The 19526-nt window shown below is 41.0% G+C and overlaps 3 protein-coding genes across 5 annotated transcripts; all 3 read left to right on the plus strand.

Annotated features, from left to right (window-relative positions):
* Positions 1–1235: 1235 nt before the first annotated feature.
* Positions 1236–6365, plus strand: grinab (glutamate receptor, ionotropic, N-methyl D-aspartate-associated protein 1b (glutamate binding)). 3 transcript variants are annotated; one of them, XM_072394405.1, is made up of 7 exons: positions 1236–1375; positions 1934–2281; positions 2381–2484; positions 3068–3268; positions 3640–3768; positions 3865–4008; positions 5344–6365. In XM_072394405.1, exons 2-7 carry the CDS (start codon positions 1990–1992, stop codon positions 5494–5496), a joined length of 1023 nt encoding a protein of 340 aa, XP_072250506.1. In that variant the 5' UTR covers positions 1236–1375; positions 1934–1989; the 3' UTR covers positions 5497–6365. The 3 variants fall into 3 exon arrangements, with proteins under 3 accessions (XP_072250506.1, XP_072250508.1, XP_072250507.1); XM_072394407.1 differs by having other exon boundaries at positions 1934–2278; XM_072394406.1 differs by having other exon boundaries at positions 1237–1347.
* Positions 6366–10201: 3836 nt separating this feature from the next.
* Positions 10202–14362, plus strand: smpd5 (sphingomyelin phosphodiesterase 5). Its single transcript, XM_072394408.1, has 8 exons — positions 10202–10386; positions 11513–12718; positions 12967–13042; positions 13163–13303; positions 13390–13479; positions 13583–13646; positions 13765–13924; positions 14097–14362. Exons 2-8 carry the CDS (start codon positions 11618–11620, stop codon positions 14202–14204), a joined length of 1740 nt encoding a protein of 579 aa, XP_072250509.1. The 5' UTR covers positions 10202–10386; positions 11513–11617; the 3' UTR covers positions 14205–14362.
* A 797-nt stretch (positions 14363–15159) lies between these two features.
* Positions 15160–19269, plus strand: malsu1 (mitochondrial assembly of ribosomal large subunit 1). The gene is made up of 4 exons (XM_072394409.1): positions 15160–15632; positions 18255–18430; positions 18514–18595; positions 18703–19269. The coding sequence occupies exons 1-4, from the start codon at positions 15335–15337 to the stop codon at positions 18855–18857; spliced, it is 711 nt and encodes a 236-aa protein (XP_072250510.1). The 5' UTR covers positions 15160–15334; the 3' UTR covers positions 18858–19269.
* Positions 19270–19526: the final 257 nt, after the last annotated feature.

Genomic DNA, 19526 nt, shown 5'->3' on the forward strand with positions numbered 1-19526 from the left:
AAGCTGAAGCAGGTGGAAATATACTTTAGTGTCTTGTTAGTGACCTCTTCTACGAGAGTGTGATGATCTCAGACATATAACCCATTTTAATTCTAATATTAAACGCAGTCTAATTCTGGAGCAAGTTTCAAGCAAAGGCAGAGACCCAAGTGGCACCCGGTTGGGAGAAGAATCACTAATGATGGAATACTTTCCAAATTGGTCTACACTCACGATTCCTGTTGACATTTCAATGCTTCCCAACTTCCACGCATTAAATTAGTTTAGATGTGCGAGTAAACTGCGTCTCTATTCCAAAGATATTCGACCATCAACATTACATTAACACTCGGGATGTACTGAATGTAAATTTTCTGTGTCAATCCCATTGTTAAAGACCATAATTTGGTCGATGGCGTATACAAATAATTGTATTTATTTCCCTCTGTTACCAGACAATTATTGCTTTATCAAAATAGATAAATAACTGAACTGGTTGGTGGGGTGGGGACTCGGGTCTGCGATGATATTTAGGTAGATGGTAAAGTGGTAACCCCTTTGCAAGGATGCAGGCTTTCTTAGCAGAACACAGTCTTGTAAAATTTTGTGTTGTTTTAATGTCATGACTGATTGGGACAGTTTGGCTCAGAGAAATAAATGACTCACTTAAATTACTCTCAGTTTTCCGAGTTGTTGCTCCCTGACACCTGCTGGTGACTGACAGTCATGTCTCTTGCTCAAGTATTTGGTCACTAAAACGACTCGAGATTAGTGTTTTGCATCAAGCTTGACGTTTTGGACCACTAATGACGCATTTGAGGCGGAGCGGACACAAATGAAAGTTTACAGTTCATACATGCTCCCAAAGTGAGACGTTCAGGTAACATCGAATTAATCGTAACTTTGGACTTTTAATTTGTTCAAGACATGTAAAAATACCTTCAGGTAAAAACTGAGTTTTTAAAAATGATTAAAGGAGTAAAATAATACGTTATATACTGCTACTTAATGTGTGACTGTTTGAAAATTTGCCAAACATGGTCTAATGTTGGTCAAAACATGTTTTGACAAATAAGCGTCATTATGAGTAACTATTTCGGAAATGCATTACTAAATTGTTGATGTACAGTATCTTTAACTAACGGGCAAACTTTATTCACATGATTCGGATCTGTACAAATAAAATAATACGCCATAGCTGCCGCTGTCGTGTGTCTCGTTTTTATTTCTCCCATCCAGTTTATGTTGCATGAACACGGTAGCTTCCTAGTCCTTAGGGACAGTAGGGGTAGTTTTAGTCGTTGGAGACTGAGTGCCTCAAAACATAAGATACCAACGAAGGAGGTCAACAAATAATCCGGAAAAAAAGTACGTTTAGATTTATAATTTTACGTCGGTGAGAGTACATGTTTGTTTAAAAAGTCAATTTATCCAAACTGTGCTATGTTTCGGTTGGCTAGCTAGACTGTTTTTTTTTTTTTGGACTAATTAAGTAATACGAAACTTGTCACTGTGGCAAAAATGTGGCATATTAAATGTAATATGTACTACTTTAACTTGAATAGCCAATGAAATGTTGACTATGTGAAGGTCGTTTCGTTTCATGACTGGAAGTAAAAGTTGTGGCCTAGATTTCGTGATACCTCGCGACTCGGTAAAACTCGAGAAAATTTAAATGGTTGTCATTACTATCAAATGTCTAAATCCTCTTTTAAGGTCGAGAATGGCGGCAGCTTTAGTGTTAGAAGTCTAGACGAAATGTACAATGCCTATAAATATTGTTTTTATTACGCTTATCTTATTTGATATCTACCGGAAGGCACCGATGTCACGTGGTTTCGTTACGTTAGCCTTTTCTCTGTGAATCTGCCAACCATCATCGACGAACTAGTGCCATTTATTTCCCACTGTTAACGTGTCGTATGACTTGTCCGCTATATTTTTTAATTCCCAGAGCAATTCCAGTAATCCAGCACTCTTTCCGGACTCTCCTCCTGATCTAACGCAGAGATGACCACCGAGAAGACAGAATACACCTCCGTGGAGGTGGGACTGTCTCAGCCCCCTCTTCCAGGTTATACAGCGTTTCCTACCGCATTTATGAATGCGCCAGGCCAGGAGATGCTTGGGGGCCCTACCGTACCTGGTGCTCTCCCTTTCCCTCCACCTACTGCCTTTGCACCGGTTCCACCTGGAGCTTTTGGAGTGGCACCTAATCCTCAAGGAGGAATCTCAGGATATGACAACCCCTCTTGCCCACCATATTCTCCTCCAGCCCCAGGCTTTGTTGACAACTACAGTGGTTAGTACTTCTAATATTATAATATTTTCAGTGTGGGACTCAAGTAATGTGGTAGTGTGAAATGAATCAGTTTAATATGTCTGGTTGTTGCCACTTCAGGTAATGTTTACCCCAACGAGGAGGCTCCGCCACCGTTTCATGACAACCAAGACTTTGATTTTGGATTAGACAACAAGAGCATTAGACGAGCCTTTATTAGAAAGGTAAGAGGACACTGTTAAAGGAAAAGTTAAGATGAATATTACTGGGTGTACTCTTAAGAGTCCATTGTAGATGGTGTTATTATACAAAGAGGATTTTTATTGTAGTATGGTTAGTCAGCAAAAATCATAAATTGATATTCCTTTGTAAAATGTGTGTGTGTGTGGGGGGGGGGTGGCGGTGTACACTCTGGACAGGTTTAGTCTATCACAGGGCCACACAGAGAAAAACAAGACAAATAACCATGCACTCACTCCTAGGGTTAATTTAGAATAGCCAATTAACCTACCGTGCATGTTTTTGGATGGTGGGCACCCGGAGAGAACCCACGCCCCACAGGGCAAACATGCAAACTCCACACAGACAGGCCCCAGCCGGGATTTAAACCCTCTTGCTGTGAGGTGACGGTGCTAACCGCCGCGCGGCCTTGCGCAGCCCCGCTCATTTGATTGTCTTTTGATTGTTTGATTGTCTTGAAGTCTAAGATTCTTGTTCTTTATCATTTGATACAACTTTGGAATCGCAGAAGCGATTGTAAACATCATCTGTGTCTGCTGCCTAATGATTTACCCCCCCCCCCCCCAGGTATTCCTCGTGCTAACGGCTCAGCTGATGGTGACATTCGCCTTTGTGGCCGTTTTCACCTTCGTGGAAGAGGTCAAGAGTTTTGTCTTGGTGAACACCTGGACCTACTTCGTGTCCTATCTTGTGTTCTTTGTGTCCGTCTGTGTGATCAGCTGCTGTGGCAGCGTTCGTCGGAGACACCCCTGGAACCTGGTTGCTTTGGTAAGAGCATCTTTCACAAGAGGAAATGTAGCAGGGTGAAGTGACAACACAGGAAATGTAGTGGTGTTTCATCTTGAACATTGACATACATGAACCTTCAGCGGTTTGTGTGTACATTGTGGAAAAAACTGGTTGATTGCATTTGGTGTTAATCTCTGTTTGATGTGGAGAGAGTGAGAGATCACACCGTGTCCTTGCTCAAACGCTTCCGTCAAGTTTGTGACCTCTTGCTCTTGTGACCTCTTGCTCTAATTGATTTAACTTGAGGCTCACTTATCTCCATCCTAACCACGATGTGATTTATCACTTGTTCTTATCTTGAAATATGTGCAGCAGTGCTGATGTACTGTAATCGTCTTTCTCGTTTTCAGTCCATCCTGACTCTCAGTATGTCGTACATGGTGGGAATGATCGCCAGCTTCCATGAGACTGAGTCCGTGATCATGGCAGTGGGCATCACAGCATTTGTGTGCTTCACAGTGGTCATCTTTTCTCTGCAGGTTCGTATCTGCTGCTCTCTGCCACTTGTGTGTACATGAGTAGCTCTATGATGCAGATAATGGTGACAATAATGCCACACTGTCTTCCTCCCACAGACCAAATATGACTTCACCTCCTGTTATGGTGTGCTCTTCGTCTGTTTGATTGTCCTGATTGTTTTCGGCATCCTCTGCATTTTCATCCAAGACAAGATTCTGCACATCGTGTATGCCGGACTGGGAGCACTACTCTTCACCTGTGTAAGTCCTTAGATAAACCAGTTTTCTGCTGCTAGATCAGGGGTTGGATTTTATCTGGAAAGGTTGCATGCAGGATAGCTTTTGACACTGATTTATGGCATTAATGGCAAACTTAATCTAAGTTTTACCTGAAATCTGTTAAACCCCGCTGCTAGAATTTAGATAAATATTGGACTGACTGATGCTCTGATAGTTTGTTTCAGACCTGCAGATGCATTAAAAGAGCACTGCGAAGTGCTGTCTTTTAGGATGATATTGCTTTGTGCATTCTGACTTGATTTCAGTCAATTCTATATCACAAAATACTTTTACCAGGTAATAAAAGAATGTGAACAAAAAAAAAAAAAGGTGCCACTGCCACAACCACCTGAACACAACCTGAATGAATCCTGTTCTGTCCTCAGTTGTCTGCACTGTCAGTGTCTACCGGTCAGTTTCAGGTTTTTCACTTTGAACAGCCTTCTTGTCTGTGCAGCTCCACAGTTCTGCTGTCCTGTACCATCACTGATCTGCTCAGTTACTGTGAACCCTCTCTTGGAAACACTTTTCTTATCAAGGCCCGCTATTAGATTAGAGCTGCTCCGGCAGCTTTGGGTCTGTGTGTGGCTGCAGCTTCTGTTATGACTCATCACATTGTATTAGTTGTGTTTTAACATTATTTTTTTAAACTATCATCATAAGCTGTCATCATAGAGATTTCCTGCTGCTGGTCCTCTACAGATTTGATTAGTTTTCCTGTGTTGAAGCAGTCAGATTGTCGGCATGCAAATTGTTTTTTATATGAAGCACATCTACTCTCATTCTACATATAAAGAATGAATTTAGTGTATGGTGTCTTAACAAGGGGTGCATTATACTTCTGTCTGTGTGTGTGTGTTAGTTGTAGAACACAGCCTACCACTTCGTCCAGTCCTACCAGTTTTTTTTGTCATATTGTGATGATGGTAAATTTCAATACATTGTGGTGTCTTTGTTCCTGCTGCTCACAAAGTCTATTCTATTCTATTCTTGTATTATGAAGAATGAACATTTCACTGTGAGATCTGCATTATACTGAAGCTTGCTGAAAGTTGAGGAAATGTAAAGTTTAACTACCCGGTGCCAAAGAATAGCTTTATTCTTTCCCTATAATAATGAATGAAGAAATGGTAGAAACTGATATATTAAAACCTTGAGAAGTAGCGACACTACGATGAAAATAGCATCTTTTTCATAATGCATTACTCCACCTGATTAAAGGCCAGATTTGGACATATTCTTAGATTTCGGCTCATTTTTCAGTGACACTGTTATCAAATGTTTGACCTGTTCTGAATTTTTTTTGCGTTGTTCCAGTTCTTGGCAGTGGACACGCAGCTGCTGCTCGGCAACAAGGAGCTGGCCCTGAGCCCAGAGGAGTATGTCTTTGCTGCCCTGAACCTGTACACCGACATCATCAACATCTTCCTCTACATTCTTGCCATCGTCGGAAGAGCGAGGGGAGGCTAAGCCGTGAGATCGACGAACGACGACTCAGACAGAAAACAGCGCTCTGCTCTTATATAGAAGTGAATTTCCATAATCAGCATTTCTTTGCTTTGCTTTGTAGTGTGTATTCATTACTTGGTTAAACGTTGCTTTCACTTCGTCCAGTGTAAATGCTATTTTTTTTATGATAGTTGAAGGAAGCACTCTAAGTTGCAGATTTGTTGATTGCTGAAGTTTTACGTGAAGAATCTGCTGTACAAAAACTATTTTAGTTATATTTTATGCCATACTGAATCATTAAGTGGCGCACAGATGTGAAAACACAATCCCAGCTGCAGTTGCACTTGCAAGCTTGCTTTTTTTCTGGCGGTTTTAATTGTATCATACTTGGTGTATAAGGAGTTTAAAGGTCAAAATGGGGATAAGTGTTTTGACATGCGTGCATGCCCATTAGTGGTCTTTATCTGCATCTGTTCCACCTGTAAGACTTGCCTGTGATGGCTTTTCCACCACTTGAAGGCCTTGTTTAAGTGGCTAAAACTCTGGAAAAAGCTTGTAATTTGAACTCGGGGATTGTTATGTCAAACCACTCCAGGGTCAAGAGTGAATTTTGAGCTTAACGAAAAGGCCAGCAGGAATGAGAAGGGCTAAAAAAAAAAAAAAGTGCAGTGGATGACACCGCAACAGCTCAGTCTCCAAGACAACTGAAAAAAAATACATCCACTGTATGACCATCTTTGAAATGTTGCTATTATAAGGGGTCCATTTTCATTTAGTCAAAGTATATTTCTACTGCCTGAAATCAACTTTGATGTTCTAAAGTTTTGAGGATTTTATTTTTTTTTAACCTAATGTCTGTCCTTTGTATCAATTAAAAGAATCAAAGATCACATTCCGTCAAAGAGTGTTCTGTTTTGATTTGATTTTGCGCGGTTTTGACGGTGCCTGGAAACTCAGGGGTGTTTGGGGCTCAGCTGTGTATCTGGAAGCCTCAAAATGAACCCGGGGCAATCTTCTGCAGGCAGAAAAGCCAGGAGTCAACAGCTCGTGCAGGAAAATAATCAGCTGAAGTCGGTGCTAAATCTGCTCCAGGAAAACATGGAGCTGAGAGCCAGGATGCAGAGTCTCAGCAACGACACGCTGGAGGAGCTTACAGGTTGTGTTTTTATTGTTGCCGCCAGGGGGCAGCCGTGGTTCAGGTTAGATGCTGTGAAATCAATGGTTACCTCAATGTGCCGCTGTTAAATGTTTTCACTTTAAGTCACAGGAGCATTTTGAGCTGATCTGATAAAGCCATAACGAGCTTTTAAAACGTACAGTAAAGTCTAAGTGTGTAAAGATGGGATGTAGTAGCAGCAGATAGATCGTGGATTACTTAATGAATACAACTTTTTATGAAGTTCAAAAGCTGACATGTGGAAAACTGGTTCAAGCTGTTACCTAGCAACACAGTTCCGAAGAGATATTACCATCAATATTACGACGGTCAAATGGGAACCCTCTTCTTTTTATCCAGTACTCAAATAAAATTAACTACTCTAAAAAAACTACTCTTGGATTTAAATATATCTATCTATCTATAGATAGATAGATAAATATATATCATGAGAAGCTTATGAGGAAACTGATATAAGAAAATATTGCACCCAGGCGACAGTGATCATTCAAAGCAGTGGTTCTCAAACATTTACAGGTCACATGACTTTTATAGGAGGTATATTTTTCAGAAGACCTCCTAACAAAGACAAAATCATGAATACAACAAAAACCAACATGAGATTTACAGTGCTTTTGTACTTTGTTGTATTTCAAGGTAATTTTCTTTTTTTCTTTTTTTTTGATCAATTGGACTTTTATCTATTTATCAATTCTTGTATCTATCTATTCATTACTTGCTTCACTTTCTCAGTACTTTTTCACTGATGTATCTTCATAGTCATGCTCTAACGTCAAGGCAACAAACCCAACAGTTAATCAATCTTTTCTCATCATCACACAAGACAATGATATTCTTAATCTATTTTTATACTTTTGAAGCCTCGGTCAATTTGAATCAGCAGCCGGCAGAACAGGTCAAGGTCATAGAGTGTGAAATGAAAGAACAGAATTCTCTTGCTCAGCTAGCGTCTTGTCAACTGAATGATAGCAAAATAAAAATGATCCTAGGTTATGTATTTATGTATGTATCAAAAACAACATATTTAATTCAATAACATGCTGGGAACAAGTGCAAGTAGGTCAAAACAGGCAGAATGTGGTCGTACCACAGCTCGAGCCTGGAAACTGCGACCTTTGTCTCTGTCTTAGTAAAATACAATCTCTACTTGCCCTTAATGGTAATTGACAGGAACTTTTCATCTGTTTGCTCAGTCTCAGGAACAAGGCCATCCAGTCAGTGGCAACACACCTTTAATGAGCGGCAATTCAGGAAAGACTTGCAGCAAACCAAAACTGAACACGAACACCGAACATCGTCTCCCATCGACTTCAAGTCTTTCCTCCAAAGCTCTGTACACAAAGACACAGATGAGACAGTGACGCTTCAGAGCGGCCAGGCTGACATTCCTCTTTGTGTCACAGGTGCCACAGTCGCAGCAATTTCTGACCTGTAAGAAAGCTGCCTGTACTTTATTCATTTATTTCAATTCTTCATTTGCAGGACTGCAAAGACTGTTCGGAGAGATTGCCTATCAACTAGATAGGAGGATTCTCTCCTATGTATTCCAGGCCCACGAGAGGCTCTATGGCTTCACACTGTTCAATATACCAGAGAAGATCATAGAGGCAAGTTCACGATGACTTTTATTCGATCATTACAAATAATTACAAACCCAGAAATGTGATTAAAATTTCTATTAGGTACAAGAGCCCTTTTGATTTAATCAACATTGGCCGTAAAGCTCCCCTTGAAAGACCTAGAAGAAAGTCTCAGGCCTGTTTTCCTCTCTTCCAGGTTAGCACGCACCCTCTGACAGGAAAGGTTGATGAGGGCTATCAGCTTCACCTCACTCAGAGGTATGTGGACCTCATGGACAGGCTGAGGCAGCTTGGGTACAAACCAGCACTTCACCCTCCTTTCTCCGAATTCATTGTCAACACCTATGGGATCCTGAAGGAGAGGCCGAGTAAAAGCAGTGCCCAGGGGTCTGACTACAATAGCCCAGACTTTCTGAGGAAGCTGATAATAACCACTGCTCCGACAAAACTTCAGAAGGACCTGATGCTAGTGCTCGGTTGTCTCTGCAACATGGCAGCGAAGGACAGAAAGCCTCTTCTTCTCTGGTAGCCATCACTATATCCAACGAAACAGAAATCCACAAGACCGTATGCAATCCTTGAAATGGAAATAGTCTTTGATAAATTACAAAATGTGACAGGTGTTGTGTGGCGATGATTTTTGTACACGCCGTAAACAAGAGCCAGTCTACACAAATACATTTGCTTGCTCATTTGGGGTTTGTAAAGCTGCTTCATTCACAAACAAAATTCAAATGCAGCTGCGATTTGTGATTTCAACCAATACTTAGCCATGTGCTATAAAGAAATCTCTATGCTCACTGACCTCCACTTGGCATAAAATATTCCATGACTATGAAATGACACAAAAGGTTAAAAAGCCAGACCCTTCCAGTTAAATCTTCCACATTTCTTACCCACTTAAATACTATGCAAAACAGCAGCAGGTTTTCCTTAGGGAGGAACTTAAAACATCTTTAAAAGTTTGCATAGATAGGAGTGTCTGTCAGCTGCAGATATTTTGAAGCCTGCATAAAGAGGAGAAAGAGACAAAGAAGTTTTAACTAACCTGTCTTGCGACCTAGAAAAAGTTGAAAAGTAGTAGTTGATCTACTATCACACTGGCTGCTGTGATGTAAATGAAAGACTGGAATTTCAAGTAAGTTAGTAAAGGGCTCAGCAATGAAAAAAACAGTATCAGTACCAGGAAACTTTTTTTTAATCATCTGAGATCAGCTTTCTAAACTTGTGAGAGAAAGTGAACAGGTGAGCAGGAAAACCTGAGATGTCTTCATAGTACTCTTTTTCAGATTGCACCCCCTGTATTACAGGAGATATAAAAATAATCATCAAAAGTTTCAGTATTGGTGCTAACCTTGACTGCACTTTGATTGGCCATTTAGAGGATTGGGAAGCCTGGTAAACAAAACATAATCTACTGAGTATTTAACTAGCTTCCAGAACTTGGCAGGATGCTTAAAGTCGACATCTATTATAATAGTCATATTTTGAATTTCTTGACCATTTTGTACATTTCCCCCCTAATCTTCTAAATGTAGTTAATTCCAAAGGAGGATTTGTTCTCTTTGCATTGACAAAGATTAATTATATTTATTACCCTGGAATAATGCTATTTATTTGACAAGAAATTATCCCAGAATGAAATTAACTGTCGTATAAACAAGGGCTTATCATGGGCCTTTTTATTACTTTAAAACTGGGCTAACTTGAATTTTATTGCTAAAGAAGGTGCAGTAGGAGGCCCTAAAAAATAGGCTTAAAGTATACTTGGTAAACTCCGGGACTTTTGTCCTCTGTATTGTACTTTAGTCAAGCAGGGCCTTCTTCGATATCACAAAGTACTTCCTTGGAAACCAACGAAGTTGGAAACTTTTCTCATAGTCGCCTCAGGTATGGTCACGTGTCTGACGGGCTTGACACTATGGCAACGCCGTTGGGGTGTGGCTTAATAATGCCGCGAGCAACCGAGGGCAGGGAGGGTTTATGTACCAAAGGACTACTTTTGTTCCACTGGTTGTCTGCTTTCAACACAAAGCCTGTCAGTTTGGTCTGAGCAAATGACCACACAATAATTACACGTTAGTAAGTAAGTACATTAACAGGTTGCTCACTGAATGGGTCAATCAGGCGGACTGCCCCAGTTTCCACGCTAAGGTAAGACCATCTGGGCTTTCACTTTAGCGACATATTTTAAGCTAGCAGCGCGACGTGACAGGTGACTGCTTTCAGTTGCTGTAATTGTAATGTACGTGGCCTTTATAAAGCATGTATTACGTGTGACAATTCACAGACCTCACGTTTTTGTCATACCGTGGCGTTTGGTGCTTCCTACACACCACTGACATGTGAACCTAAAATAATTTGCCAAAGGATATTAAGTGAAATTGATAGCTTGAACATACCTGCTGAAAATCGATGCGAGTACCTCGCTCATAGTTTCCTCCACCTGTATGAGTTCTTCGCTGGGGAGACACACAGATCCCCTTTACGATACAGTAGCTTTTAAATGGGTCGTTATGAGCATAATTCGGGTGCTATGGTTTATGACGTAATGGTTGTATTCTTAAAATTAATATTTTGTTAAACTGTTGCTATTGTGAGAATGAAAGCGAAATGTCCGCTGTAAGAATGAACCCTTGAACGCACCACAGCAACGTTCAAGGAGAGCTCAAGAGAGACTGGTTTTATGGTGGGTTCAAGTTACACCAACATAATAAACAGCGTTATAACACAAAATAGTTGATGTTTGTTGCCAGACCAAGCCTGAGAAAAACAACTGCTCCTACTATGACTTATTGAATAGAAATGATTTCACCATCTGTTGTTGATGAGTTATATCAGAGTAATAGTCTTTTTTTTTTACTGTTATTATTGTTAAAAAGTAGAAATACAGGTTTAGTAGAAAATACAACTACTGACTCACCCAATGTCAGTATCTTTGATGTGTAAATTCACACAAAGGAGTGGTGCTCGCAGTCTCCGTTAGCAGCAGTGGGACAGATGGTCACAGCTGGATTACACCATGCCTTCTTTTTTTCTCTCTTTGCTTCTTTTAAAAGTGATCGTCACACATTGCATAAGGCAATGCTTTAAGCCAGTCTGGTGTTCTATGTAAACCTCACATGTCAGAACCGCTGTCTATTGCTTCATGTTTTCCACTGCATGTGCGGACATGAAGTCAATAAGCCAGTCATTCCTGAGAACTCGTGTTGTAAATGTTGATGTTGGAGGCAAGAGCTGAGGTGTATCATAACAGTTTGACTTCTTTCTCCCATTTTAGTGTCCACTGGAGCTTGTGAGGGAGAGACTTGTCTCAGGAATGCATCCAGAACTGGACTTCTGGATGCAGTTCATCCTATTTGTTGTTTAGAGACAGTGGAGAGGCATGGCCCTGCAGGCGTCTCCTTTTCCCAATGAGTTTGTTGCAGGTATACATGCTGTGGGATGGACATTCATCCTGCCTTGTTTCTGGTGTCTTAATCGCGTCATTGCTGTGTGCAAGTCCACCACCCAGGAACGTATCCAGCGAGAAGAACAGGAATGCTACCTCCACCCCCTCAAGGTCTTCTTCGGCTCCATTTTCTTCTTCATTCTTTTTCTCATCACAGCTCCACTGGCTCTTTTGGGCTTTCTCCTCTGGGCACCCCTGCAGGCCTGCCGTAGGCCGTTTTACTACCACAGAGAGGTTCCAGCCTCACCTGAGAATGAGACAGACAGGGGCTTTGAGCTAACGGGAAAGGCATCATTTGGGTTTGCCACGGCCAACCTGTGTCTGTTGCCTGAAAGTCTAGCTCGCTTCAACAACCTGGGCCACACTCATCGGAGGGCGTCTGCCATCGGTCAGCGCATTGTGCAGGGTGTGTGTCGACCCAATATCAGGATCTTTATTGACTCCCCCAGCAGCTGTGGTACTCTCAGCCCCTCCAACAGCATTTTCCCCACAGCCAACTCAAGTATGTATGGGGCTACAGATAGACAATCACAACCTTCAGTGCTTCACCACACGGAATCAAACGAAAAGCAGGTTCGTGTGGTACGTGTGCCCTGTGATGATGTAGAAGAGCCATCGACTGAGCCGCCTTCTCCCATCCTCAATTCCAATCAGAACTCCAACCAGCAGCACCAGTCGAGCCACCGGAGGGCTCCCCGTGCTTTTCTCTCTCAGGGTCTCCGCCGGCAGGGCGATGTACCTTGGGAGGTGTCGTCGCTGTTTCCAGCCAATGTAGATATACTGTGCCTGGAAGAGGTGTTTGATAAGAAAGCTGCACAGAAGCTCACCAATATACTAAAACCAGTGTTTGGACACATACTGTATGACGTTGGTGTGTATGCCTGCCAGCCACCATGCATGTGCACCTCCTTCAAGTTCTTCAACAGCGGCCTGTTCCTCGCCAGCAGATTCCCTGTGCTCCAGGCTCAGTACCACTGCTTCCCAAACAGCCGAGGTGAAGACGCACTGGCTGCCAAGGGCCTCCTCTCTGCTAAGGTGCCTTCTTTAAAGTCCTCCCCTCACTCAAAAAGGTGTTTCATCAGTGAATGTTTGAGGCTCACCGTACAGAAAAAAATCTTATGTTCAGAGTTTGACACCACAAAGCTGTTTTCTAATAAATGTTATGACATGTAAACCATCATATGTTATTGCAGAATGATTAAAGTTATGAGTCTCTGTTAAGCTGCGAGTGAGGAAGCATAAATGTTACATTAAGAACTTAAGAAGTATTTCATAACTCCCAGGTTTTGATCGGGCAGAATCAGAAACAGAAGACAGTGGTTGGATATGTTAACTGCACACATCTTCATGCACCTGAGGGTAAGTCACAGTTTTTTGGGGGTTTGATTTACTCTGGTGAACTGGAGTCTTTGCATTTCATTGAGAAGAAACGATCAATAGGTCAGGCCGATGATACCTTTTTTTGTGTTCTCTCGCCAGGTGAAGGAGAAATTCGCTGTGAGCAACTGAACATGGTTACCAAGTGGATTGTTGAGTTCCAGGCTGCAAACAAACAGCCGGACGAGGAGGTTGTTTTTGATGTGCTCTGCGGGGATTTCAACTTTGACAACTGTTCACCTGGTGCGTCTCTCATTGAAAATAGCCGTTGCTGTTAATATTTTGTGCTTCCATAAAGGTTAATTACACATGTCTCTGTGTTTTATTAGATGACCATCTGGAACAGAATCATCATCTGTTTAACGACTATAGAGACCCTTGCAGAGCAGGACCTGGAAAAGAGAAGCCCTGGGTCATTGGTTGGTATCACTTAAATCTAGTGAATGGGAATAAGTACCTATATACAACATATATGACAAATGTTAACAGTTCATAGAGTATTACTGTGGTTTGCTACCGAAGGTACTCTCCTGGAACAGCCAACTATGTATGAAGATGATGTAAACACCCCAGAAAGTCTACAAAGGTATTCTCAGCTCAGCCTTTCTAGTGCAGCATCACTACTAAGTTAAGAGCTAAGTTAGTTTCCCTTTGATAATGACAGTGTCACGACAAGCTGCTCAGTCTTCTTTGTGTCTTTGCAGAACTTTGGAAAGAGAAGAGCTGAGGAGGCAGTACATCTCCCCTCCTGTCCCTGCAGGGGACTCTCCTCTGGTTTACCCGGAGTCTGGCCAGCCGTGGATCGGACGTCGGATTGACTACATCCTCTACCGTGAAAACTCCATTTCAAAGCAGTGCAGAACAGTACGTGCACCGTTGTATTTTCACATCCTACTTATAGATTCTCAACTTTTTGTGTGTGCGAAGTTGCAAGTTTTGTTTTTTTTTAAAGTTTTATTTCAATGTCAAATATACTGATAGATCATAAAATATTTGAACCACTAACGGTCAGATTTTCTGACTTTTTTCCTTATAGGAAATCGAAGAGATGACCTTTATAACGCAGCTGTCTGGTCTGACGGATCATATTCCTGTGGGCTTGAGACTTAATGTAACTCTGGGCTCGGAACCTGATGACGTATGAAAAGAAATTCAAACAACGGGAGCAAAATGTTCAAAAAAAGAATGGATAAGGCTTTTAACTATTACATACTTGAATTTGTCAATTCACTGACCATTAACTGATCAGTCAGACTGTACCAGAGGTGGAATTTATTTTTTATGGATTTGTTGGGGTTTTATGACACATACAGTTTTATAAAATAAGTGTTGTTCATGTCAGATGTATTGATTTTGTAAAACACTATATTTTTCGCTCTGAACAGTTTTCCTTCGTAAATTAAATAAAAAGAGTTTATTTTACTCTGTGTAGTTTTCCTTTAATGTTCCAGCACTTAACAAGGCAGATTGACAAGAGGACACATTAGGCATCATTTACTACTTAAACTTTCCACTCTCTATGACAAATGTGTGAATATTTCATAAGACACTTGTCAAGGAAATTTGCTGTTCAGAGGAACAATTTACAAAGCTTTATGAGCAAGCATAGCCAGGCGACTTGAATGTATGAAACAGGCTGATACATTTTAATACTAGCAGATTAACTAATATAGGTAGAAAATAAATAGATACATTTATTTAAGTTTTGTCCTTTAGTTTCAAGTTACTTTACCGTTCCCTTATACTGACATGTACTTCTACTATTCTTGCACTCAGAGATAAAGGGTTAACTTTATTATATATCATTTTGTTCTTTTTTTTAATAGATTTGGTAAAATATAAGTTTTTTTTTTCACAAGTTGATTTAAGACTGAACTGATTCCAGAGGAGAAATTCACAACATACCCAACTCTGCCGCATATGTTCAGTGCAACTTTCTCAGCTGTAATAGTGATTGAACGTGATTAAAAATAGTGATTAAAAGGCTAATAAAAGACTCAAGATGCTGAACAGAATCCAGAGTTTAAACTTCCATGAGCATCGTGCTGTTCACCGATTTAAAAATCAACAACCTGAGCTCTGCTGACAATACCATTTGTTCTCGATAGAGGGTGACGTTCATTCGGCTCAAACACGGCACAAAAACCAACAAAGAAGACGTACGAACCAATCAAAAGCCAAGGACACGAGCTGCTTCCTGTTTTTAAGCTATTGGTTAACTCGTGGACAGCTTTATACGTAAGAGTAGAATTTTTTATTATTGAAGTCAAAATCATGAATATTCTATGTCGCTCCAGGTTACTCATATCGTTGGTGTGTAGAAGCAGTAGTTTACTAGAGCAAAAGGGTGTTTTGTTAAGAGGTGTTAGTAATAAAGCTCGGTGTATATCAGCACATTTAACCTCATGTCAACAACACTGGCTTCAGACAGCTTCAGTCAGGAGTGGCTTTGACACAAAAAGATGTTATTCTGATAGCGGTGGAAGCACACATTCAGAGAGCAAGGACACGTTTGAGGAGGAATCACATGAAATGGACGATAACAACAGGAACAACGGCTCCTTCAGTCAGAGTAAGTTTTCAGCTTCTTCATATACAAACGTAGCTCCATCACAAAGAACATACTCCGGAGTCTGTCTCCTTAATATGAGCATTTACTGCTTCTCTTCATCAGATGACTCTGTTTTGCCAAAACACAAACAAATTCGCTTTTGCAATGAAACAAACATAAAGATGATTAACTTTAACTTGAAATGTCACTGAAATGTACACAAAATAAAGCTTACATCGTCTTTTGATTTGATTTAGCTTCAGAGCTTCTAACTTGTACATTCTCCTTAACACGGGTTAGGGTTAATAATGCATCACACTTAAGTCTGGCTTTCACACTTAGTCCAACCTCTTTGGCAGCATATTAGTCCACAACATGATTTAAGAGCCTCAGCAAGGGTTGTCCATATAGGCTGCTGTCCTTCTCCTTCACTGATCCAACCAAAGTCAGATGGACTTGGCAGCTGAGGATTTTTAACCAATGCCTGACTCCAGCAATGAGCCTGGTAACTGGCACGCTTTAAGTGCTGCTCCAGGGCTGCTTTGGTTGTAAGTGGAACGTTCTCCAGAGATCTCGATTTCTGTGTTCTAGCTGCTTCCCGAATTCATTAATCTCCAGACATTCACTTGTCCTGTCATATATTAGAGCAACAAAGTATTCCAGCTGTGAGACACACTTCTCGCTTATCTCTGTCATTTAAGTCGCCTCCAAGAATCCATCAGTAACTTCAGAAGACACTTTCCATGTTTCCCAGGCTGTCTTCTTCCCTCCTCCGCCAAAGAAAGACATGCTGTCACAACCTGTGAAAGCATGGAACACCAGCAGACTAGAACATGTCTTTGGAGTCATTGAAGCAACAATTCATGTCATTAGTACAACACTGTAAACAGCTCACCAAAAATGGCTTTTTCCAACTGAGGAAAATCTCCTAACTCAGAACAATGGTGTCACAAAATGATTTAGAGCTGATAATCCATGCCTTTGTGTCTTCACGTTTAGACTATTATAATAGTTTGTTTTTATGTCTAAACAAGAAGGAGCTGTCTCGCCTGCAGTTAGTGCAAAACTTTGCAGCGAGAATTCTGACCCGCTCTAAGAGGAGGACTCGCATAACCCCTATTCTTAAAGCCCTTCATTGGCTGCCAGTTTCCTCTAGGATAAACTTTAAAATTCTGGTTTTAACCTCCAGAGCATTACATAGTCAGGCTCCACCCTACATCAGTGATCTGATCCAGCCTTACACCCCAGCTCGGGATCTGAGGTCTGTGGATCAGAATTTATTTATGGTGCCACGCACTCGCTTCCGGACCAGAGGAGACCGATCCTTCCAAGCGGTTGCTCCCAGACTTTGGAACGATCTTCCGCTCTCTCTGCGTTTGATGGAGTCTGTTGACTCCTTTAAAAGACAACTTAAGACCTATTTATTTGTTTAGGGTTTTCTTTTCTTTTTTTGCTTAGTTGTCTTGGGGCTGATATGATTGTTACTGAGTTGTCTTGGCCTTTTAAATGTTTATTGCTCTGTTGTAACTGTAAAGCGCTTTGTGACCCTGGTCTGTGAAGGGCGCTGTACAAATAAAGCTTACTTACTTACTTACTTACTTACTACATCAACAAAGCTGGTTTTGTCAAGCTGAGAGGATTTATGTGGTCCAAACACCAACTTTGCATAGTCTAGAAAGCATTTTAGCTGTCCAAGGATTTAGCATCTGAACCACAGTGGCACTATCGAGAATAATTGCATCCACTCCAGGAGTCCTGCTCTGCCCTGATGCCACTGGAGATTCAAGGCTTTGTAGCAAATCAGCCTTACATCCTAGTCGTAGCCTGCTTCCACATGAGAGAGCCGGTGGTGCTGCCTGGTTTTTATGTGGGAAAAACTGGTTGAGGTCTCCATCTCTTGTATGCTAATGATATTTAACCTCTACAAAAAGAGGGCTTAAAGGACTTTGCTGGGCACTGCAGTGTTTTCTTCAGTCTCTGCTTGACAAAAAACAAAGTTTCCAGTTTGTCTCTTAATCTTAAAATGCCTTAGGCTTCTTGGGTGTAGAAGAGAGAGCTGGATCAACCATAAAAACATGTCACTTCTTTGAAACAACCACCACTGATACTATATACAGTATCGTCCACCTAAGCTATGAACAGCAGGAAAGCTAGAAGGCACCAAAAGCTTGGGGGTTGCCTGGACTTTAGTAGGACAGAAAACCTGAAATACCAAGGAAATGCTGAAATTAGACGCCCTATAAATACAGATGCTCATAAATGCATATACAAAGCATTTGAGGACACTTATTTAACCCAAAACCCGTTAGTTAAAAACATATTTTATTTATTATCAAGACGCAGTTTTTTTGGGAGATCTACGGCCGAACTTAAAGAAGAAAGCATACAGTAAGAATAATTAGAAGTCAGCTCCAGGTTGCCTCCACGTTTGAAAATAAACTTTAGTGTGTTTGCCAAATTTCAGGCTTTTATCACAAAGTGCACAATCACTCGGCTTTTCTTCTACACCAGTATCAGAGACACGGGTGCGGTGAGCAGCACATAACCTCTGACTGAAAGGACACATGACCCATGCTGAGCCGAGATGCACCTACCGTTTGAACATTTTTCAACCGAATGTTTCTCTTCCTTCTTTTCTTCCAGGTTCTTCGGAGACGTTCACTCTCGACGTGCTGGTGTCTTTACTGCGTCAGGAAAATGCCGTGGACCTCTGTGTGATTAAAGTGCCAGACCACATCAAATATACAGAGTATTTTGTTGTCGTCAGCGGCTTATCACCAAGACACCTCCGCGCGATGGCACTTTATGCCATCAAAGTGGTAACTGAGCTCTCTTTATTCTGTATTGGATGTTCTCTTGTTCAGCTGGTATTTGCTTTAAACTGTGGATACTTTTCCTCCAGTACAAGTTTCTGAAGAAAGATGGAGAACCAAACATCAAGATTGAAGGGAAAGATGCAGAAGACTGGATGTGCCTTGACTTCGGTATGTAAATCCTCGAAATCCCATCTTCAGTCCAGTTTTTTTAATTGTTGTGCTTTTAAACTTATGTTTCTTATTGCTGTTACTTATACTGGTTATCTTTGTCTCAGGTCATATGGTTGTTCACTTCATGCTGCCAGAGACCAGAGAAGTGTACGAACTGGAGAAACTCTGGACTCTCCGTGCCTTTGATGAGCAGCTGAAGAGGATCCCTGCTGAGGTGCTGCCAGAAGACTTCATATTGGATGTTGAACTCACAAAGTGACAAATCATTTTCAAGCTGCGCCCAACCTGAATGACTTTGTCAGAGATTTAGGCGTTTCCCTTCACGTGCAGTAATAAAATGTGTTTTAGTCACTTAAAACAAGAAGTTGAAATGGATCCATCCCTTCAGCGTCTGCAAAACAGGAAGTACTGCTTCATCCTGCTGATTAATTGTGCAAACACATTTTATTTGACCACTACGCCTTTGAGCATTTGGCGTAGATGGTATTCGGAAAAGGTATTGTTGATGTATTGACTGAGTTTGAGGAAGAGTTGTTAACAGATAATAAATTATTGTAATACTATCTTTATCATGTCTGTGGGTTTTTTTTAACTGTTGATTACTGAGCTGTGGCAGTGTTTGGAGGAAATAAAGCTGAGCACAAAATATTTGGAAGTCCATTCTTCTAGTGCTTTGCGTAAATTCATTGTCTTTATATACTGGAAATACTGTGGTTATATGTGGAACATTTGTCTCCTTGGTTGTATGCTTCAGATTGTTCGGATCACTGAGGTTTTCACTAAAGATGACTGTTTTTTTTACATCCATTGTTCTCTTTGACGTGTGGTATAAATGAGGTGATGCTCCGTGTTTGTTCCATGCGTCATTGGGAATTTTGAATTTTTTAATTATTTGAGGATGCTGTTATTAATCATCTGTGAGTCAATA

This window comes from Leuresthes tenuis, unplaced genomic scaffold (genome assembly GCF_036924035.1).
Source record: "Leuresthes tenuis unplaced genomic scaffold, fLeuTen1.0.hap1 SCAF_10, whole genome shotgun sequence".
NCBI classification, from domain to species: Eukaryota; Metazoa; Chordata; class Actinopteri; order Atheriniformes; family Atherinopsidae; genus Leuresthes; species Leuresthes tenuis.